The sequence below is a fragment of the Apus apus genome, chromosome 1 (assembly GCF_020740795.1).
Source record: "Apus apus isolate bApuApu2 chromosome 1, bApuApu2.pri.cur, whole genome shotgun sequence".
Taxonomy (NCBI): Eukaryota; Metazoa; Chordata; class Aves; order Apodiformes; family Apodidae; genus Apus; species Apus apus.
This window is the reverse complement of record NC_067282.1, coordinates 179172274-179197273: the sequence shown is the minus strand read 5'-3', so window position 1 is coordinate 179197273 and position 25000 is coordinate 179172274. Positions and strand designations below refer to the sequence as shown.

Sequence of the window (25000 nt, the reverse complement as noted above, 5' to 3'; positions counted from 1 at the left end):
CAGTACAATGTTTTGGAAAAGCAGGAAATGAGTTGCCTTTAATAATGATAAGGTATTTAAAACTGTTGCATTAAAATAGCCTAATAATTCAAAACAATGGGAACTGTGTTTCAAATATGCAACCAATATATACTCGGAATTATTAACAGTATCAGACATACTTCCTTTCTTGGTAAGGAATTTTGTTAAGGTTAGTATGACAAGCTTCTGAAGTTTCAATATATACTTTGTCAATTTTGTAAGAACATCTGTGTACACACATTCACAGATGCATGGGTTAAAAAGGAAAAAAGGAATGAATCCATCTGGATTCAATTCTGAATTCAATATCTACAGGATGTGCTAAGAGCATTAGATTTTTACGTAGGCAGGCACAGTAAGGACCAACTATCTCCAAATTCTTGTTAAAACAAAACTACTTTACTCAGTACCTTATTATCACCTTTATTCCCTTGTCATTTTTTCTAAGTATTCCTAGCATAAATATCTACAATTTGCCTTAAACTAAAGCAGAATAGCTTTAATTTTCACTACTCAAAGAATAAATTGGAAAAAAAAAAAAATTGAATTTACAAAAATAAATAAAAATATGAAAGCTACCTCTTCTCTCGGTTGAAGTAGATATAAATGCAGTAACTCTTAACTAAAAATATTAAATAAAGTAAAATCATTACTAGTCTCACTGTATGTAGGTACTGTCTCACAAATAGAGTATATAGAATACACTAAATGTATTTAGAAGTTATCTACAAGACAGGACTGCATTATAGCTAGAATCCAAATGAAGATTACTATCCAAGGATTACTGGATTACTATCTAGGTTAACATCCAGCATACCACTACACAGTAATGGATAACACAGTAAAGAACAAGACATACTGCTTGATTTTCCTTGCAAAGTTAACCCTGCCATAAAGATTAAAAATGGAAATTGAGCCTAATCTCTTATGTCTCACTGTTACAATGTTTCTAGCAAACACCTGAGGTTTGGAACACCCCAGAGTGAGCTGAGGTCATGCAGCATCCACATCAATGTAGACTTTACTGAATTTGAATACAACTATTAGGACTCAAAGGCAACAAGGTGCTCCACTCTCCATTTAAACTTGACTGTATTTGTTCTTATTTGTTTGGGAGATACGTGGCAAAGGAATGTGGGGTCATTTAGAAATTGCTTTTATCACTGAAAAACATTTAAACAGGGTCTTCTGAAAGGGGCAGGAAACCCATTCATCCCTTTTTAAGGCAGTATAAGTAATTGTGTGCCTTGAGATTTAAGGGACCTTTGGCAAGGTTGGTTTTTTTACTTAGTATCTTTCTTCAAACATTTTAAGTCCTGAAGAGAATGACTGAACTCCATCTAAGCTTCAGTTATCCACTCTCTTCTTCAGAATTGTAAGTGCCTTAAGTTTTTGATGGAAGTCTTTGATGTTTTTTATCATTAAATAATGCCATAATGATCACTTCCAGATGCTGCAGAACTATTATTACAACATTAGATACCCTACGTTGCTCGCAGGACTGTGCACCAGTATTCCCACCATATTCCTGCATCCATGGTGTCCCTCAAGGGCTTATAATGGAACCAATACAATTTAATATCTTCATCAATGACATAGCCAGTGGGGTTGAGTGTACCCTCAGCAAGTTTGCAGACCAGGTGAGTGGTGAGGTTGACTTGCTGGAGGAAAGGGAGGCCATCCAGGAGGACCTTGACAGGCTTGAGAAGTAGGCCCACATGAACCTCATGAAGTTCAATAACGCCAAGCATGAGGTCCTGCACCTGGGGCAGGGCAATACACAGTATCAAAACAGACTAGGGGATGAATGGATTGAGAGCAGCCATGCAGGGAAGGACTTGGGTGTATTGGTGGATGAAAAATGGGACATGAGCTGGTAACATGCACTTCCCACCCAGAAAGCCAGTTGTGTTCTGGGCTGCATAAAAAGAAGCATGGCCAGCAAGTTGAAGGAGATGATTCTGCCCCTCTGCTCTGCTGTCTTGAGATCCTACCTGGAGTAGGTATCCAGCTCTGGGGTTCCTAGAACATGACAGTCACGGACCTGTTAGAGCAGTTCCAAAGAAGAGCTACAAAAATGGTCAGAGAGCTAGAGCACCTCTCCCTCAAAGAAAGGCTGAGAGAGATGGGGTTGTTCAGCCTGGAGAAGGCTCCAGGGAGACCTTATTGCAGCTTTTCAAATACTTGCAGCAGTCTTACAAGATGGAGATTTTTTACCATGACCTCTAGTGACAGAAAAAGGGACAACATTTTTAAACTTGAGAAGGGAGGGTTTAGATTGGACATATGGAAGAAACACTTTACAATGAAGGTGGCGAGACACTGGAACATGTTACCCAGAGAAGTTGTGGATGCCCCATCATTGAAGTGATCAAAGTCAGATTGGATGGGGCTTTGAGCAACCTGGTCTAAAGAAGGATATCCCTGCCCTTGGCAGGGGGGGTGGATTAGATGATCTTAAACACCCCTTCCAACCCAAACCACTCTGTAATTAATTGCTATACTTTCCTTTCCATGCTTAAAAACTTCTGACTACAGAACTTTTATTTTTTACCCATGAATTCAGTTCCTTTAAAGGGGTGCCCAGGTTGTTTTTATTAAATTTCTGTGGTGGGAGTGCAGACACTGTACAAACAGGGAGGATAACAAGAAATATCTATTTAAAATGCACTACACATTAAGATACTAGTTAATCTTGTGCAATATTCTACACTACCATTTTGTTATACAACGGCAGCAGTGTACTAAGGTCAAATTCCTATGTGAAGGGCCTAGTATTTAAACATAAATTCTTAAGAAATATTTATATTTGCCATGTCTTTTTATTAATAATAATTCTGTTTATATAAATCATAACAAGCCATAGCTTAGTGATTTCTGACTTCTGATCAAAACTTACTTGTCTACTATTTAATTGGAATGTGCACTTTAATGAAGATTACTATGGCTCTTTGATGGATCAATTCAGAGTTCAGAACCAGTTTTTCATTAATTACATAGAATATAAAATACATACTTATTAAATTCACAGATATCAACAAAACGGGAGTTAATGCAAGCTCACTGGTGTGGCCAATAAGTGGCAACTTGAGAAAATCGAGGTAGAAGATTGGAAAAAAACTGTTATATGAAAAAAGGCTGACATAAGGATGTCTTAGGTTATAGAGAGAGCAACAAGTCAGATAGTGGAGTTAAAAATTAACACAGACCATGAAGCACTAGATCAGGTTGCCTGGGGAGCCTTGGAGTTCCCATCCTTGGGGGCCTTTATGAAGAGGTTAGACACAGATCTGTGAGGAGTTCAGTCACTGCTCAGTCTTTGGTAGAATAAAGGGATGATGAAGTAATCTCTTTGCAAGTATTACCACCTCATCTCCAAATGTCCTCATCAAAACGGCTGTCTCCTATTGAACAAGTGCTGGCAAAATACACCTCTACCTGAGCTCTGGACAAACAATGCAGTGTAACAAACTGGAGACGAGATGCCTGCTGCAGCAGCAACAATAAAATATGGCAATACTGAATTATTTCAAAGCACATTTTGGGACAAATATAAAAAAATGAACATACTCATTTCCATGGATCACCTTCTCTACAATTGATGGATCTATTGTTATAAAATAATATTTTCCTTGTACCCCAGCACTTCCAAAGTGAAACTCTCTCTGAGAGTCCTTTGTAATATGAATAAAGGATTCTAATAACTTGCAGTGTTGTCTGCTCATCTCAATACACCACTTTTCTCTTGCTCATAGACGACAGAACATTGAACTCCTCTGACTCTGTGGCTGCCTTAAATATTCACTGTTCCACATGCTTTGTAGCTTTACATGGAGATTTCTCTCTCACTCCTGCAACTGGCAAACTCCAACTTCACATTCTCATGTCCTTGGATGTATACTATATCCTTGAAGACATCATTGTATATAACATTTAACTGGAATGACTGCCAAGTGCCAGGAGACAGGTAACAGTTGCTGGACACTTACAGAGGCCTCATGAAGACTGTTTGTAGGCTGCTGGAGAAGAGCTTTGATGCTTCAAAGGAGAAAGAAAGATAACAGGACAGGCAGCTGAGGGATAAATATATACTAGGCAGGAATGTATAAAGTAACTTCCAAATATTTAGAGATAAAGCCAAATTCCCAAAGCCTACAATAACTCATTTGATCCGAGGTGAAGTTGTCTTTTTAGTTTTGCACATGAGCAGCCTGATTCTGCCTTGGGAAAACTGGTTTAGTATAATAGCTACTAAAATCCTGCTAAAATCTAGGCAACAGCAACAAACAAGTATAACATTCAACTTTTAAACATTAGAGCATATGCTGTTGCTGACAAGAAAACAACCAGATCCTATAACCAAGTACATGATTTCTTAATTAAATTGAGTTCAGCTGGTGTCAACAAGGAGGAAAGATACTTGAGAAAATAGTCTCAATTATGGATAGCATGTTTCCTACAGAGGTTTCGAGTCACATCAGTTTTAATGTAAGGGGATACTGAATCCAGAAAAACAGCAGTGAGAACACAGGAAAACACAATATAAATAATTACAGTAAACAAGGTTTGAAATAGTAATCATTCCAGGCTTTGAATAAAAACTGCAACTTTTCTTGGAAAAAAATAAAAAATCAGACAGTGCCTTTTATAACCATCAGCACTGACTTAATACAGAGACCCTGAGCACTTTCCTTCTTCCAAAACAGAGATTTAACAATTTAGATTCGCCTGTATCTCTTACAACCAATTATATAGAAGGAAAAACAAGAACTATTTTCTTAGATTTTACTTTTTGAAACATATATTATCTACAACTTCTATTTCTCTCTGACCTACTATTTGTAAAGCTGTGACTTTCACTAGCCTTTTCTATGAAGATATTTTTCACCAAATGTTATTTGGTAAAATGATAATCACTACAATCCAGAAGTAATAACTGATGCATTTGTTTGGTTTGTTGTTGGTATGGGGGTTTTTTTGTGGTTTTTGTTTGGTTTTTTTTTCCTAGTAGATCTGGGCTAGTATTGCATCAGGAGGAGCTGTAGCTCATCTCGCCAGTGCAGTTCTAGGTCTGCAGGATATTCTACAGCTGTTTAAAATGAAAAGCTCTCCTTTCCAATCCACAGTTTCAGATCTGGAATTTTTATACTTATGCATTGGTAGGCAAATGGAGACAAATCCTCAAATCCTACAGTATTTTCAAGATACGTAATTCTATTATTTTGTCTCTTTACAATTTCATGCTATTATAAAAAGTTTATTATTTTTCTTAAGCAGAAGTGAACTGCTTGTTGACATGAATAGGTACAGCCATTTAGGGAGATACTAATCCAAATATTGAGAAAGGGGAGAAAGCATATTAGACGAGTAATTAAATACAAATTCTGTAATGCTACAACTGTCACAGAATCCATTATTATTTTCCTTGAACACCAGGAATCACTGCTCCCTTGTATTTATCATGTATACTGAAGGGCTGAAGAAGTGCTATTATTTCTAGATAAAATAATACCTATATGCAAATCTCTAGCTTCAAGCAGGAAAGGGAGGAAGGTCCTATTGTCTCATACCCTTGTCAGACAGCTGACAGTGCGCTACCTCATTTCACTAAGGAGGGAGCGAAGCTGCAATGTTCTGGTGGAGGAAGACTGGAAATGTAATACCTATTGAAACCCCATTCCTCAATGGGGATGGTTTCTGGATGTGCTTTTTCAACCTGCCACTTTCAAATTACACCCTTCCACCCTGGGCCCTCCAAGAGCCATGTTGAGAATAAAAGGGAAGTAGCAAACTCTTCTTCTCACAAATGCAACACCAAAGTACAAAAAATAACTTCAAAATATACTTTTTTTCCTATCTATCATCTTACCTATCACTAAGAATTTCAAGTCTACCATGGTGGAGTTGGGAGTTGCACATGCTTAGTGATAGAAAGCAGAGACAACAGCCCTAGCTGACAGGCACTGCTGCAGACTCTGACAGGAGATAAGAGTGCACTGGAATAATTAATCAGGTCACTAAAGTTTGTCTTCTTTAGCTGATCAATAGAGGAGATGGTATAATATGGAATTAATGATTAGTGGTCATGAAGTGACTCTGATGCAACAAGTAAGGTGTAGGAGTACCTAAGAATGAGTTTGTAGAAGTCTATTACTGCTTTTGCAATCTCTGAGACTAGAGATTTGCTTTCCTATTTATAATAGGTGTTGATAAAATTTTATCAGTCACTGTAAAAAGAAGCTAGTGTTCTTCATGCCTTCCCTTCAATTATTTTAAGATAAAAAGTACGTGAGTACTTCTGAAAAAGAAAATGTAAAAAAAAATCACAGACCCCATAAGAACCAACTGCACAAAACTGGTCTTGCAAAAACAACTTTTCTTTTGTGATACCTTAAAAAGATGTAAACTCAGTTTCTGCTATATGTAACATACGTCCCTTCAGTGAGCACCTGATATGACTTCGCTGGTATCTGTAAAATAAAATCCAGAGCATCCTTCTCCTTGAGCTCGGCTGCTAAAAAGCTTAATTGGTTCTGCTCACTTTCTCCTTTTTTGTCTTTATGGAAACATATTCTAGGGCATAAGGCAGGTCAAAGTGGCCTCAGATCTCTAGATCGATCTCCTGCCCCAAGAAGGCACACCTACAAGATTTGATCAGGTTGCTCACATTTTTACCCATTTGGGTCTTGAAAGCTTCCAAGGATGTAAACTATACAGCTTCTCTAGAAACTGCCTGACTTTTCTCATGAGGAGAGTTCTCTTCATACCCAGTCTGAATCTCTTATTTTAACTTAACACCTGCTGTCTCCCAGTCTACACTACCAGAGGGAAGAGCCTGGCTCCATCTTCCAGCTTATCTCCCTGTAGGTAGTGAGGGTCAGGTTTCCTCAAAGCCACCTCTTCTCTAGGCTGATCAAACTCAGCTCCCTCAGCCTCTTAGCACCGGGCAATTGCTTCTGCTTCTGACCACCATGGTTGCCTTTTGATGAACGTGCTCTAGTTTATCACTGTATTTTTTATATCTGAGGTGCCAAAATTGGACACAGTATTCTAGCGTTCTAATGAGTGCTGAGAAGCAGAGGCAATAATTTCCCTCAGTCTCTTGGCCCTCTGCAGTGCTTAATACAGCTTAGGACACTGTTGGCCTTCTCAGCTGCCAGGGCGACCTACTGGCTCAGGCCCAGCTTTCTCTCTGCTTGTACCCCCAGGGCCTTCTCAGCAAAGCACCTCTCCAGACAGGCCATCCTAATGTGCATCACTGCAAGGGAATCTTCCTTCCTCAGTGCAGGGCATGGCATTCTGTTCCTCTTGGCCCAATCCTTCAGCCCATACAGGTCCTGTGAAGGGCTATCCTACCCTTATGCATATCAACCGTTTTCCCTAATTTGATGTAATCTTCAAACCTGATGAGAAAGAAGTCCATGCTCCATGATATTGCTAAAGATGTTCTACAGGACAGGTCCCAGGATATATTATGTACCAAGATAAATCAGAGAATACCGTGATATTGCAAATGGAAGACCAGAGTAAAAGGCAAGTACAATTTTTAATTAAATGTGAAGATTTAATATGGACACGGCAGCAGAAAACTACTCAGGGTGCGTTATGTATCTCTAGTAAGAGAGGGGAGAGGGCAGCAGGAAGATACTGTTATCGGAAAATCTGAACTAAGTAAATGCATGGTGTTATTTTAAAGAGTATGCCAAAGCTCTATATGGTGTCTTAAAAGGAGATACAAAGGATTAAGACGGTAGTTTAATGCCAAAAATCTGAAAAGAAATTGTGATTTTATCTGTATCTTTTGGATTTTAGGGGGCAATAGATAGCAGAAAATATTAAGACATTACCCTTTTATTAACAGAAAAAAACCCCAAACCTTTTAAAAAATCACTTATAAATTTAATGGCTAACAGGGCATTCCCAATTAGTCCTACCACAACTGACAAAGTATTTTCTTGCTTGTATTCGCACAGATAACAAGGTTCTGGATTTCAACATCAGCAGTTTTGCTTATGTGGCAGAATACTAACGCTGTAAAAATTTTGTAAGATCTAATAAAAATATTTCCAATCTGACAGAACTTGTCTCATTTGGATAAAACCCCATATTTTAATGAATTAAAATTGAGAAATGGGGCTGTAAGCAGCCACAAGAAATATCAGATAGAGATGAGCAGTGATTACGAGTGACTGAAAGCAGAGTAAGAAATGAAGGAAAGCCAAAGACATGAAGATAAACGGATTCCTGGGATGAAATCTGAATTTCATTTAAGTCAATTCACTTGATTTCACAGCAGAAGATGTAAGTGAAACACGCAACACATCTGAAAGAATGCTTGGGGAGAAGGGGAAATAAACAAAGTGATACAAAGTGAACCACGTTATTTTGTGACTAGACAAATGAGGGGGAATAACAAGAATATATATAAGACCACTAATTTTACTTGTCCTACAAGGCTTCTAAGAGTAATACAACAGTAAACAGTGGCAGCTGATGGATTTGTCTTCATTTGCAACAGCCTGTGAAAAACTTCAAAAGCTAACTCATACTAAAATCAGACAAAAAGATTTGCCAGTAATAAAACTAGTTAGATGAAGGAAGAACAATAGATTATTTCACAACATGGAGGTAGGTTAACAGTGAGAATTCTCTAAGATCCTACGTTTGATTTATATTTTTAATATAATTATGAATACCTCAAAACAGAGGTAACCACACAATATACTTGTATTCCTCATATGTAAGTTAACTATAAAAATAAGAAAAACATGGCAGATCAATTTACTGTTGACAAATAAAAGAAAGAAAATAAACTGCCTATATAAATCTACCTACTGTAACCACTGGAAAATATGCTATTATAAATCCTTCAATAGTGACTCTGCTTAAAAAGTTAAAAAACAGTAGGTTAGACTTAACTAGGAGAGAATAATGTCAGTGACAACATTATAAAACATGTTAATGTACTTCTAGGAGGCACTCCAACTCCTATGTTCAATGTACATGACTACTTTTTAGCTATTATTAATTCATCTCAAAAACAATACAGTAGAATCCAGAAAACACCAACAGAAGTGACCTATGGCATGGTAGATATACCTGTAGGAGGAAACGTTAAAAATGACAGGAGTGCTTTGAATTTATTTAATTTAGCTGCAACTGAAGTCAACACAAGAGGAGTACTGGCTTGGAGATATGAGTAAAAGTGATATAGTAGAAGTATGAAAATAAGGTAAATAAGGAAAAAAGCAAATGCTCTCCTTCCCCTTCCCCATACTTAAGGATTACTCAATTTAATATGGAAAATTTGTGATAATTTTATCACTAATTATTCCACTACTAATTTTTTAAATTAGAAAAGGCACATAGCTACTACTAAGGAAAAGTTTTTTAAAATCCTCAGCAAGTGATACAGGTAAACAGCTGTATGTTTTTAAAATGTAATACATATTTTTAATAGGATTAAAATATGCAAGTATTCAGTAATTTGGAGATGCCATATGCCTTTACTCTACAGGAAAATGTTTTAACAGATATTGACCTTCACCACAGAAACCCACCAGCCATTAATTCAGAGATTAGAAGCAAACCTCTCCTTTTTCCCTTCTACATCATAGGCACTTCCCAACTCAGGGACTGGAGCACAGGAGGTTTAAGGTGAATATCAGAAAAATTTTTTTTACTGTGAGAGTGACAGAGCACTGGAACAGGCTGCCCAGAGAGGTTGTGGAGTCTCCTTTGCTGGAGACATTCAAAACCCGCCTGGATGCGTTCCTGTGTGATGTGCTCTAGGTGACCCTGCTCTGGCAGGGGGGTTGGACTAGATGATCTTTCGAGGTCCCTTCCAACTCCTAGGATTCTGTGATTCTACGATTCTATGATTTTGTGCTGCTTATCTACAAAAAGCACCAATACATTTGTTCCTAGGGTGGCTGGAGCAGACACATCAGAATGCAACTATTTCACTTTAAATTAAGGACAACTAAAACTTCCGGTTTCTATTCTAAACAAAGTTTGAAAATGGACATTGGTGGTAAAGTAGAACAAAAAGGAAAATATGCAAAACAAGAATATCAACTTTACAGAAATGAAAAAAAAAAATATACTAGTTGTCCTCCTCTTCCTTTTAGCTTTGCACAAATAAATGAACTTTGTACAGAGAAATTTCTAGAGAATAAATTGACAGATCTGTTGATACTCACCGGATAATTTAGTTTCCCGTTAACAAAATGAAAAAACAAACAAACAACAAACAAAACAAACAAAAAATCCCAAGCAAAACAACAAAAATACCCCAAGCCATAAAACCATTAAAGATAATTCTTTTATTTAAAATGGGTAATGAAAACATACAGATTTTTATCTTAGACTGTGAAACTGATAATTAAATTGCCTAGGTCTTCATATTGTTTTGGCATGGGTTTGTTTGTTTGTTGTGGGTTTTTTTTTAAACTTGGTAAGAAAATGCCAAGACAATTAGCAGAATTACCTTATCTGCATTGATATTATTATAAGCTATGAAAAAATAATCAGATTAAATCTTTGAACCATAGATAAAGAAAGGATCTTTCAGGAAAACCAACGTATTAGCATTGTATTTTCTTTAAATATCAAATGAGGCTCAAAATTCATTCAAATTATCCCTCCTTACAGGATCTAAATTTTTAGGAATTTAGTCCTGATTAAGAAGATGACGCTAACACAGTTTGATTCTAGTCACTCTTGCTAAATACCCATCCTTGACACTGGCCTGCTCCCTTTGGTGTCTAAACAAACGTATTTTCTCTGTGACAGAACCACAAAAAAGTAGGAACTTGACTAGGAATTAGCTTAGGGCAGAGGCCTCTAAAGTCTTTCAAACCGTCAACTGCATGTAGCTCAAACATCAAACATTAACACGCTAAACAAAGAAAAGGATTAGGGAGAAAGAGCACACAAGTTTTTAAGGTAAAAATTCAAAGGAAAATTACAAAGTACTATAGATTTGAGCGTCTGAATATTTTGGGGGTTGTTGAAGAACCACTGAAAGAGAGCAAGCCTGAAAACAACAAAGTTTAAGAAAAGAGGTTATGGATCTGGGATGTTCTGATATTTAATGGTTGAGAAGTTTTAAGAATTGTACCTGTTACACAGAAACTTAGCAGCAACAATGAAGTGTTACTTGCAGTTTAAAACAGGCAAACGTTCTCTGTGTAAAATCTGGAAAGCTATTCAATGGCCCAGGAAAAGTGGCAGGAGAATTTGGACTGTACTACGCATGTTTTGTACATATCTAAATATAAATACATGCTATAGAGAATTGTTTTTCTATTTCTGTTGAAAGTTTTTACATAAATAAAACTCTGCTGTCTTGGAAACCATACAGCTGAACAGAGATAGTATGGGACAAAAAGGCTGATAGTAATATCCTTTCAGTAACATTTCCAGCACATTTTTGTGAGATTTTAGAGCAAATCATCAACATTTTTGCAACAGCACCTGAGCATTTTGTTCTCTTATACCTGGGCATGGTACATTTTTTCTTCTGGAACAGTATCTGCAAGGAAAATGTATGCATGCTGAGTTTGTTTCAAAATTTTCACCAGGATGCTACTAAAATATTTCATTTTCATACACTAATTTTTTTTGAGCATTGATCTTTTCTTTCATTTTTTTCAACGTTTAGGAGTTAGGACGTGAAGTGATGACTAGCTTTGCTTACTAGAACAAGCCTGGAGAACGGCTGGCCCTTCATTACGTTTTTTGCTGAATAGTTGATGGCAGCATTTAACAAGTAGAACTGCATGTCACATTGGCAGGGACAAATGGGTCAAACTGACCTATGTAGGACTGTCTGCACTCCCTAGCTGACATTTCTTAGATTAGTTGAATCTTACACTAACTGTATCTTTTTCTGCAAGGCCAAAGTTAATTCAATCTTAGAAATAAGAGTGCTTAAAGATACTAAGCTATTACAGCTGTTCCAGATTGCAAAGTAAATATACTTGGACAACCTCAACTAGACTCTAGCAAGACATGACAAACAGGAAAAAAACCTTACTTTTTCCATATTTTTTATAAGAATTAAAAGACAATAGGGCTGGAAGGGGCCTCAAGAGATCAAATAGTCTCTTCATTACCATCCTCTCCCCCAAAGTAGGATCATTTATACCTAAACCACTTCTGACCACTTCTAATTTGTTCTTAGAAACTTTCAGAATCAGCAGATCCACAGTCTTGGTGCTGGTACAGATAACAGCACTTCATTATTCTATAGTCAAAAAGCTTTTATTTTTTCTGGTGTCTATCCTAACTCTTCTTGCAAAAATACTAATCAATTATTTCTTGTCCTATTCCAAATGGACAAGGACAAATTTGTTCCCATCTTCTCTGCACAGGATTCTGAAGACTATCATTTCCCCACTCAGTTTCTCTTTTCTCAACAAACCTATTATTTTAAGTCCTTCCTCAGTCTTCAGAAAAGGTCAAATCAGAAGAACTAGGTGGAGGATAGAGCTCAATTTACATACAACATTTCTGTTATGTATGCTTTCACAACCACATAACTTAATCAGTGTCCACTCAGCTGGTGATCTGCAACAGTTTCTAGATTATTGATTGTGTACCCAGTCATCACCACCTCATCTTTACAGCAATGATTGTTCTTACATGTGACACTCCAAACTTACTCTGTTTGTTCTCAGAACATTTTAGCAAATTGTCAACAACATGTGAATACTAATCATGCCTCCTGTTTTTATGCTATTACAGATTTAAGGTTTGCATGTGAAGGACAACATGTCTGAAGAATATGTTATACCTGTATGGCCTCTGCAAGAAAACACAAACATTGACTGCCTGCAGACTGAGTTGATTAGGAGGTATCTGAGGTTTCACAGAACCTAGGTTAACATACCCTGCTTCTTAACTGCACACTTTAACCATGGGCTTAACACAGACTTCTGCTTCACAGAGCAGTATATTCCAGCTGAATGAAATGCTTACAGTGAATACACTGTTCATTACTACATCTGTAGGTACCTCACAAAAAAATAAATATATGCTTTAAATTGTGATTTCAGTAATTCCATATTGATACAAAAGCATAATTCTTTCCATCCCTTAATACTGTACAAAAAAACCCCACCAAAATAACAAAAAACCAAACCAAAACCCAAACAAACAAAATAATGAAAAAACCCCCAAAATGTAACAGTTTAGCTGAATTTTGCTAAAATGATTTTGTACCCGTGGAACAAGAGAAAAAGAAGAAACTAATTGTATACAACCACTTCTGGAATGCTTAAAAAACTCTGTAAAAACCCAAACTGAGCAGTTTTATGGAACTGCTACTGGAAACATAGGAATGGTCTGCTTTATCAGAAAGAGCCTGTTTGGTCTGCCAAAATGAAGATTAAAAGCCAGCATGGATTCACCAGAGGCAAATAATACTTGACAAACCTGATTGCCTTCTTCAGTGAAGTAACCTGCTCAGTTGATGCAGCATGAGCAGTACACACTGTCTATGCGGAGTTTTCCAAGGCTTCTGTTACTGTCCTCCATAGCTGCCTCTTGGAAAAACTGATGCATTACAGTCTAGACAAGCGGTCTGTGTAGTGGGTGGGGAGCTGGCAGACAGGCCATACTCAGAAGGTGTTTTGTTTTTTTTCAAAATAATAGTTATTTTTTCAAACTGGCAACCTGTCAGAACTGGGATACCCCAGGGATCAACATTGGGCCAAACACTAGTATTTTCATAAGTGATGTGGATGTTGGGATCAAATTCACCCTGATGAAGTTTGCAGACAATGCCAAGTTGAGTGGGAAGGTAGACATTTCAGAAGAGAGACCCACCCTCCAGGAAGACCTCAACAGGCTGGAGGAGTGGCCCAACAAGAAACTTATCAAGGTCAACATGGGAAAACACAGTGCAACTCAGTTGAGATCCACCTGCCTGGAGAGTAGCTCTGTGGAAAGGGACTTGTGGGTCCTGGTGGACAACATGCTCAATATAACTGCTGTGGCAAAGAAAGCCAACAGGAAGCTGAATTTTATCAACAAGGGCATCGCCAGCAAAGCTAAAGAAGTCATCATCCCACTCTATTCAGCATTTGCCAGGGCCACATCAGGAACACTGTGTGGCCCTTTTCTGAACCCTTTCAAACTTGTCTGCATCTTTTTCATACAGCAGAGACCAGAACTGAACAAAGATGACCAAAGGTTTGGGAAGCCTGCCATATGAGGAAAGGCTGGAAGAGCTGGGTCTGTTCACCATAGAGAAAAAAAAAAAGGCATTTGGGGGACCTTGTCACCATATTCCAGTACTTATAGGGTGGCTACCAAGAAGATGGAGACTCAGTTTTTACAAGGAGTCACAATAAAAGAGGAGGAATAAGGGGTGTAAATTTCTCTTGGGGACATCTCAATTGGACATCCGAAGACAATTTTTTACTGTGAGAACAGCTGGACATTGGAATAATGTCCCCAGGAAAGTGGTGGCTTCTCCAACAGTGGACACTTAAGACTCAGCGTGACAAGGTGCTGGGCCATCTCATCTAGACTTTGCTTCTACCTAAAAAGGTTGGACTAGGTAATCCTTGAGGTCACTTCCAACCTGGCATGCTATGATTCTGTAATACTATGATTAAACCTCCATTAATGGTTACAGTGGAATGAATGCAAGTGTAGGTAAAGGAGGAAGGCAGCTGGATTTGTTCAGTCCAATTTAAGATAAGCATTTAATATTGCTGTTTAGTTGGAGAAAACCACCAGAACACTTACAGCTATAAACCTAACAGAAACTACATGAGGGTCTGCGCTAAACATGCATTTCCAGCACTGTTCTAAATTCTGGACTGCAGCTATTCAAGATCATGTTTTCCCAAATGCACTTTCTCAGAAGATTTTGGTGACTGCTTTTGAATATGGACTTTACCAGCTATAATTGTATCTTCAGTTATCTTGAGATTTGATTATTTTTATGTGACATACACACGGGGTTTCACATTGAGACAAACTCTCTCTATAAACTTTTTTTAAGAAGTGCGTTGAAACTTTTGTATTATTTTAGCATGTGTAAAGAGTCTAGAGTTTTCTCCAAAATTTAAAACTAAATAATAGTCAAATAATAACATATACTGAGCATAACGTCATATTCTTTGCTTGGATTTATGGATCATCATTTAAACTACTGCGATAAATATTACCAATTGGGTATAATTGTATGTTTTTATTTATCTGTTTTCATAATGTGTAAATATACAGGCACATTTTGGACATGTATATTTACAAAAAAACTCCTAGAGATTCCACTTAAAAAAATTTGGCTATAATAGTACAGTTACTCAAAATCCAAATGGAGTCATCAAAGGTGGATACAATTTGTGAATGTATGTGCAGTTTTGGAAATACACTGTAAATGGCACTATCACCTCAGCTTTTGCGTTGCACAAAGACAGGAATCTCCTATGAACTAAATTTAAGACTTATAAAACCACACTGCAGAAAGTTTTATTTGCACATCTTCAGACACATTTTTAACATCTATAACAATATTTAAGATGCTGCCTTTTCATATACACACCTGTTTTGTGGAAAGCATAAATATCTTGCCTCTACATTGAGAATTCATTACAGCAGTACCACAAAGTTTTTCAGCAAGATATCTTCCAAAAAAGAACCTGTGAAACCCCACAGGAGCCTACCAACTTCTACAGGCCATGCCATGGGGATCTGGCACTTTTCAGCTGAAGACACTGTATCTCTGGAGTGATCTTTTTGTTAAGAGCATTGGGAATGTACTGTAGAAGTGTAACAATTGGGGCTGGAATAATGTAAAGAAAAATAGTAACTTCTAATCCAAGGTAAGACATGTAACATTTAAGAAGCTAAAGAGGAAATGATAAACGACTGGAACATCAGTCTTGAAAGATAAGAAAACTGATAAAGAGAAGCAAAATGTAGAAGACAAATGGACTGAAAAGTAATGCAAAATATTTTTTTAAAAAGAATATAGGGAATGTAGGGAAATATTAAAGTGAAAAGTTATGTTAATAGAAATGATGAAAAACAGTATTAATCAAAACATCATTCCTTATGTTTCCATTAGTGCCCACCTGCTTGTGAGCAGCTCTACAAAAGAAGGGAGGCAGTCATAACTCAAAAGAGTTTACTGTTGCATGATCCATACAATTAGCAAAGGCAAAAAAATGCAAATAGTAAGGAAGTAGTATGATAACGTATTGGATTGCTGGACTTGCCTGTCACTTCCAGACACTTCACAGTCCTTGGCAAAGACAAAATTATTTCACTGCGTATTCTCACAATAGAGCTTCTTTCAGTGGCCATACACTCAGACAAAATTTATAACCTTTAAGCTCCTATGTTTCCTAGCTGCTACTCTTTTCATACCGAAATAAAAATCAATTGTTGCCACAGTCTCTTTGCCTATTATCTTAAGTTAGATTTATGAATCAAAATGTGTGAAATTAAATTATACAGGCATTAAAATATCATGTGATAAGGTGAAACATTTTTTATGAACAAGGATACCCAGAAATACTGCAGTTGCTACCACATTCATCTGCTCAATTACATGCTTCTCACCTATTTAATAATGCTTGTTATATCCCTTTAATTGATGTGTTTCAAGAGTTTATTTTCTTATATACTATGTCAAGTTTTATACAATGAACAAGAGACTTGGATCATAGCAGTCTCCTGGAACAGAACAAGTCTCCATGGTAAATGCAAAGAGATCATGAAATAGGACAATGCAACGATAAAAAAAAAAAAAAGGAAAGAAGGAAAGACAGGGGATTGGAACATTATGAAGTTAAAGAAACAAGGGAATGAAAGGGATTAAAACTGGAATGATAGGTAACCTACTGTAAGTGGTGTGAAAGCTTAACAGTGGGGGACTGGAATAATCAGATATGGGAACAACCTGACAATGGAATGCTTTCAAACCAAAGCACCTCAAAAGTAAATGATCTTAGAGCAGAATAATCATATTTGCCTCTGGGAATAAAATTTAAAGATAAAAAAGTTTGAAAAAAAAAAAATAACAAGTTTGATGATTATGTAGATAGAACTGCAGAGAGAAATGATCCACTCAGGGCATGAGTGGGAAAGGTAAAAGAGTGGGGTTGGGAACAGCAGCAGAATGCAAAGGAAAAGGTGACTGAAAGCACATATAGTTGGAACTCACCTTTTCACAGCCAGAACTGAAGACGAAGGATTACACTGGAAAAGCTCATTTTTCTAATTTGTCTCAGACTGACTCTCACTCTTGTTCATTTGGACAAAAGTTATTATTTCTCTCAACAATCTAGTAACATTTTCTAGAAACAGCTTTAAAGATTGTGAGATACATGTGTATCTTAAACATTTGGTTTCAAAGAATTCTCATCGTACAAAGAGAGTACAGCACTACAATAGCTGAACACAAAGGGTCATATGAGATAAGGATATATACATTCATGTTTTCTAGGAAGTTACTCTTAAAAACTGTATTTTTGGTTTTCACTGTACCTCTAAAAACCAATAAACAATTAAAATTCTAGAAATTAATATGAAATCCATTATCTCCAGGATTCTGGATTTGCTGGTAGGAAGTAGCTTATTTTTGTAAATCAACTGAGAATATGAAAGAATTGCATTATACTCAGTCTATACTGTCATACAGCCTGAGCAGGGAGAATACTGTAATGACAGCCCCCTTCCAGAAGGCTACTTGCTTTCCCTATCTCCTTTGCTAACTCCTCCTACTCCTTCTTCAATGAGCTGCAGTGAATTTAACAGAATGGCACAACCACCCCATTGTTTCCTATGGTAAGGCTACATTTTTTCAGTCTACTGTTTTCCAAGCTTTCTGATGACATCTTTTTTACCTCTTTTTTTTCTTTTTTCCTCAACTGCTATAAACACCTTTGCAGATTTAAATTTTGCCTTTTCCCCGAAGTATATACAATGAAGTAAAATGGCATTTTGCATTATGCATTTGTCAAAATATGAACCTGTGGACAAGAGATGCACTAAGTGTTCTGGCAATAAAACAACCTGGGCAGTGCCAGTTGCAACAATCACTTAAATGTGATCAGTTTAGTACAAATGCAGCAACAAACACCAGAAAATTGCTTGAACTAAATTTCCACCCCTGGTATTTCATCCCAGAGAGTAAGAACTGACTTTCAGTTCCTTCAGAGCAAATAAATCTAGATTCTTCAATGAACATCAGGATCATAATGAAATAAATATTATTTTTCCTCCTATATTTTCAAGACTTTGATCCTTCTGAAGTCCTTAGCATTATACTGAATATGACATGCTGGTTAAAAAGAAGTTATCACTAAAGCATGAACTATGATTATTGTCCTTAAGTATCATTCCATGTCTCAGCCAATGTTGTTTCTTCAGGGTTCGTAAAAGTTTATCAAGGTTTTCCCACAAACATGAACCTTCAATTCCAGAGGGACCTTGACAGGCAAGAGGTGGGCCAATGCCAGCCTCATGAAGTTCAATAAGGCCTAGTGCAAGGTCCTGCACCTTGGTTGGCTCAACTCCAGGCACAAATACAGGCTTGGGGGAGAATGGCTGGAGAGCAGTCCTGAGGAGAAGGACTTGGGGGTGGTAGTAGATGAGAAGCTCGACATGAGCTGCCAGTGTGCACTGGAGCCCAGAGAGCCAACTGCATCCTGGGCTGCATCTAAAGAAGTGTGGCCAGCAGGGCCAGGGAGGGGATTCTGCCCCTCTACTCTGCTCTGGTGAGAACCCACCTGGAGTGCTGTGTACAGATCTGGAGCCCTCAACACAGGAATGACATGGAGCTGTTGGAGAGGGTACAGAAAACGGCCATGAAGATGATCAAAGGCCTGGAGCACCTCCGCTATGAAGACAAGACTGAGACTGTTGGTGCTATTCAGCCTTCAGTACGTGAAGGGGGCCTACAGGAAAGCTGGGAAGGAGCTTTTCACCAGAGAGGGTAGTGATAGGACCAGGGATAATGGTTTTAAACTGAAGGAGGGTAGATTTAGGTTAGACATCAGGAGCAAATTCTTCACCATGAGGGTAGTAAGGTGCTGGAATAGGTTGCCCAGGGAGGTAGTGGACACCCCCTCCCTGCAGGTGTTTAAGGTCAGGTTGGATGAGGCTTTGTGCAGCCTGGTCTAGTGTGAGGTGTCCCTGCTCATAGCAGGGAGGTTGGAACCTGATGATTTTTAAGGTTTCCTCCAACCTTAACTGTTCCCTGATTTTTAAGTGTTCAGGAAGTGTACGAAAAGGAGATTATATATCATCACCTGTGGCAAAAACTGTAAGTGCCACTGCCCTAAATACACTGACTATAACTCACTGCACTTAACAAACATTTAAACGTTACCCATTTACTTGATGTTATATACCTACTATCTTTCTCTAGTCAATGAACAGAGACTATTTTATAAGATAGATGATTCATCCACCAATGTTAGATACCTGCCCAAAGACGGGTAAGTTAATTATCCTACCTGCTCTTACTACTCCTGTTTGAGAACGAGATGTGAAGTACCAGGTTCAAATCCAAAGACTAGAAGAATTTCCCCACTTTCTGACACTGAGTACCTAAGGTATTACAGTAACAGAAACAGATTTCCCTGATAATGTTCTCATATTCAAAGCACAGAAATACTGATTACTGTATACACATACATGCTTTTCCTTATGTTTATAAAAAGACACGTTTATACTAACTACAAATAAAGAAAGTTCTGCTGTCATACACTTATGTGATAAAATTATATATTCAGTACAATTCTAACAACCAAATGCCCGAGATGCTTGGTTTTGACACTATCACTGGGGCTCATTTTGCATTTCCTGCTGATGCTCTAACACTAATCAAATGTCTCTCCCTGGAAGCTTGTCTAGAATCCAATGTCTGTCCCTTCCCAACTGAATGCTCTGATCTCTAAACTGCACGCAACTTCTTGTCCCTTTCCCTAATACTATGCTCATGCCAACTTCAAGATGGCAGGCAACGTAATTCCTCAGCATATTCCTAGTGTTGTGGCTAGTACTCTTTCCTAGGAAACAGGAGACAGAGGTTTAATCTACTTGGAGATTAACGGAGCCACATACTTTGTAAATGAGCATAGTAATTATGACCCTCCCTCCAAGAACGCTTCTCTAGACGAGAAACACCTAGAGTTCCTGGGTGAACCTTCTCAGGAAGCTACAGGCAAGTGGATGCTTGTAGCAGTATTTTTTGTGTATTAACTACTTTTTCATTAAAAAAACCCTCAGGATTATGCAATTTGTGTAGGTAGTGTGAAATTTAAAGTGTCTCTTTATTTTTGGCCATATTCCTTACTTATTTTACCACTGTCATGTTTTCCTTATGTTCTTTTCTCATTTTCTTAAATAGCACTCTCTTAACAAAAAAGAGGGGCCCTGTTCAATGTGGTCACAGAGGTAAGGAGGAGGCCCCTCCTCTTCCTTGGTCCTTTGCCTCCTGCAAAAGTCTCTCTCTACCTGGATTTTTTTTTTGCAGATTGCATTAATTCACTTTGTCATATTCTTGTCTCCCTCAGCAAGGTAAAGGCAGAAATTTCACATGTGAGCAGGTATCACAGCCTGTATTTTTAGTTGACAGCTCTTGGCCTCAGAGAAGCCCAGTAATCTTGCACTAAATTTGGTGCAAGTGATGAATGAGCACTCTTTCTCCAGTGGTATCTCAGTGCATTTACATTCTGTTGCTTCACTTTATCAAAAACTGAGAAACATCTAGTCCTAAATTTCAAAGCCACCAGTATTTCAAAAACAGTGTATCGTAGAAATAAGAGAGGAAGACTGAATCTTGGAGTTAGGGTGTAACTCAAGTTATTTGCCTGTTTTATAGACAAGAATTGCTACAATATGCTGTATTTTAGCTATAAACACAGCTGTAACTGTAGATATATCTACATAATCATATGCACAGATACCTCAGTTTATCCAGCAGAATGGCAGAAAGCACATAGGATATGTAAACAGATCTGCCAAACACTTGCAAAACAACTTTAATAGCAAGTGTCATTCTTCTCTGTAAAGTAGCTGTTTTTAACACACATGATCTAACTCTTGTTTGCTCTTTAAAGTTTTATTGTCTTGGCATTTTATACAGGAAGAGAGCATTAGCATACTCAGGAGAACTGCTAAAAGTAAAAGGCCTCAAGCTACCCACTGCATGGTTGATAGCATAAAGCATGGGATATAAAAACTTTTGTCTGATTGCTCACTTTACTTGTTTTAGAGTAGTGTTACTCTCAAGAGCATATAGTCATGTTCTTTCTACTTCAAGTTTTATTACTTCCTTTGTATTATTTAATACACCTAAAGACACTTCCAAAAGACAAATTTTTCCATTTTGAAAAAGTAATGGTTTGGAACCTGATAAAATAAATGAATGTTCACAGTGTATTGCTTTCAAAGGCAAAGAGAAGAAATTGTAATGAAATAATTAAAGGCACGACAATAAACATTTCTATGTGATCATAGATATATTAACATGATAATAAAAAGAAAAGCTCAACAAAATACTTCCCCTAAAAAAGGTCAGGTCAAAACACATTCTCCACACACCAGAGTGTAAGCAAAAAGGGAGTTTGGTCTCAATTACTGTTATTGCTAAATATCCCACTCTAAAAATTAAAATGAACATTGAAAACGTGGAAGAGAAAATGGAATGAAAGAAAGCCAAGCAGATTAGCTACTTTAAACACAGGGAAAAAGAGACCATAATTTTATATCCACATTAAAAATCATCCTATAGTAAACTTAGATCTAAGTCTACTTAGCTATAACACCGCTAATTTATTATATAAATAACCTGAGAAACAATACCTCCAAGATACATGTTTTACTATTTAGTAAACAAGAAACTGCCACATTTGACATCAATGATTAAGGCCAGGCATTTCTAAAGCTTCAGACACATTTCTGAAATCCACAATACATCAATTTTTAATACTTCCACTCTCTCAGCTCCATTAAAAAGATGGTAGGGGAAAGATTTTAGAGTAATTAATGATATAGTTAGCTGCTAAATATTAATAGGAATCGTAGTCTTGCATAAAATATAACATATAAACCTTGCCAATACAGACGCACCAGTAATTAAACTTGAATATGTAATTACACTGATTTATACGACAGGCAAAAAGTTACACTTTACTGGCTTCTATGTAAACTGTGGGCAACAGTTAAACTTTGCATTTTACGGTTTATATAAATGAGTAATATCTCTACTACAGTTCATAAATGGTTTAGAGACTCATAGTTAAAATTACAACTAATTCCAACATGAACGCTGCGACTATACTTTACAAATCAGGATGTGAAAATGACAAGAGATCAGCCTCCCATTACATTCGATGCTTGCAAGCAAGCTGAAGAAGTTTTATTATTTTTTTTTTAAAAAAAGAACTTCCACCAATCTTAGTATGAAGTAAATGAAGACTCATCTATTTAACTGTTTTAATATAAATATTCAGTTTCAACCATATAGCTCCAGATATTTCACTTACCATGTTTCAAAGCCCTTTGGAGTAATACTGTGTCTTAGACTAAGGCATTTTTTCTGGGAAGGATGCTAACTGCACTTACATGTGAGGCTGGGGAGAGCAGCCCGGACTGCTATTTCCATTACTGTCAATGTGATCCAGCGAACCATTGAGATCTTCATGGACTGCCTGCAGTAAGCCACTGGATGCGTTATTTATCAATCCTGGGTTACTAAGCAATGGTAAACTACTCTCTGCCAGTGCAGCCTAGCAAAATGAAGAGTAAAAATAAAATGATTAGTCTGTATGTATTCAAATAACTTCTAAATGATCATATGCATATGAATGTACACACAGAAAGCAGCTCATTTTTGGCAGTTGTAGAGGTGGTCAGAAGGATTTTGTGTATTTTCCAATGATTTTCACATTCTGATTTTAACAGCGTCTCTATTTTTGGTTTACTATTTCTCTTCCATAGGTTTCATTATTTTCCATTATTAACTGTGCTCCAATATTCATAGCACTTTCTAGTTTTACATAATTTTTTGACTTTGAATTATACTTAACCCCTATGCCCTTCCACACAACGTATGGTTCCTTTATAATGCAGGCAGCTGCTATACTTTAAAAAAATGACCAGAACTTAACTCAAAATAAAAAAGTCCTGACATTTGCCTCTTCTGCATAAAAATTATATATTATAATTAAACTTTAAAGTTTTTGCCATGAGCACCATGTTCCCCAACACTATGATGTGAAATCATTTATGACAGCTTGGATAAATATTAATGCATATCCACATGCATTTGCAAAAGCTTCTATCAATCTAACATTTGCAGCAAAACCGAGTGTTCCAGATTTTGCCACAGGGTGTCCTTCTTGCTTCTTCACATCAAAAGTAGCATGAATAAGAACTAGTACTTCTTGCAGTGCTAGGTAATACAACTTACTTCGATGATAAACCAGACTACTTAGAATGACCATCAGGTCCACATAAATGTAAATACAGGTAACTCAATACCAAAGTACAACAGGAAATTAAGTATGTCACACATTAGAACAAAATTGGTGAGTGCAAAGAAAGAATAATTTAGTTTTTTTTTTTACCTGCAAGCTTGCATTAAGAGCTGCTCCATAGCCTAAGCTGGTGGGTATGTTTTTCACTAACGTTGGGCTTCTGAAAATAAATGATTTTTCAAAGTTTAAAAAACAGGCTAGCTTACTGGGTTAATGGATTCATTTTTCAGCTCAGAAGACCAGAGTTTTAAATAGGAAAAATGAAATTAAGTCGGGGGTGAAGGGGCTCAACCCTTCAGAACAGTGATTTACTTGCATAAGAAAAGCTAGAGTCTTCTTGTAATTAGGCCCATGTGGAAATTTGCTCTGAGAGCAGGGCCATAGTGACTCATAAAGGTTCTGATCTCACTGAAAGAATTTGACAGAAATAGCTTTAAACTTTGTACAACACCTGCCTCAGCTATGCTTGCTGTGTCATTTGTTTTTGGTTTTCTGAACACTGGTACACATTTGAATATATTACATACAACTAGGCTAAGGCGCTGAATAAAAAGATCTTACTCTTGCTTTCCAAGAAACTATGAGGGTACAGCTTATAAATAACTGTAAGTGAACAATACAGTGGATCAGTTTCCAGCAAATGAAATGTAGTGGATTTAAATCAGACTAGAAATACTATATGCTAGATCCCCATAGAATTAATTTTTCAAGAAAATAAGTGCCTAGGATGACTCCAGAGGTCAGCTGGGTGGCTGTTTACAAACAGATCCATTACAGAAATACAATACCTTTCTGCAAAGAAAAACGTCCAGCTTTCCTCTCTGCACCTTTGGTATTCTGAATGGTTTTATCAAAACTAATTATATACTCTAAAGGAATAAAAAGCATCCACAGAACCAGTCATACTGACATGGGATTAATTTGAAAGTAGGGCAGTAAGCATGCCAAAGGTCCTTCTGTGAAGGCTTCTCATGAATACTACCCTCATCAAGAAGATATTTTTGAGGTCAGTACTGTAGTGTATGATACCTATATTCCAAAATGACCTTGAACGACTCCCTGCTTCTGTCAGAGGTTTACAGTAAAAACAGGCACATATGAAACTCTTAACACATGGGCAACATATGTACACAGGGCTATTTTTATTATATAGTAGAAGAGCTTATGGTAGATGGAATCAAAATGACAAACATATGGTGAAATACACTGAATAAACAAAACCTTTATCACTTTCCTCTGCAGCAAACTCTATGGGCAAGGCAGGCAAGGAGCATACAGAAATCAGCATTTACCACAAAAATGAAATAAATGTTAGCTCACTGAAGAGAATGCACCAGCACAGCTATTAGCTTGCTACGTATTCTCCACATAAGTGCTCGCTTTGTCTGTCAGGTTGTAGTACACAGAGGACTCACTTAGGTTACAGAATTACAGAACAACTCAGTTGAACAAAACCAACCACCAAC

At 37.2% G+C, this 25000-nt stretch overlaps 1 protein-coding gene across 6 annotated transcripts in view; it reads right to left on the bottom strand.

Moving 5' to 3' along the window:
• The window catches only part of FOXP2 (forkhead box P2), a 422240-nt gene that overhangs the window by 6494 nt on the left and 390746 nt on the right, over positions 1-25000 (bottom strand). For 5 of the 6 annotated variants that reach the window (XM_051621617.1, XM_051621633.1, XM_051621625.1 and 2 more), the window contains 2 exons: positions 23625-23694; positions 22621-22784 (listed from right to left, as the gene is read on the bottom strand). The exons of the other annotated variant lie outside the window; for it this stretch is intronic. In XM_051621617.1, coding sequence (XP_051477577.1) covers positions 22621-22784; positions 23625-23694 — 234 coding nt within the window. The remainder of the gene's footprint in view (positions 1-22620; positions 22785-23624; positions 23695-25000) is intronic. 6 annotated transcript variants of the gene reach the window in all.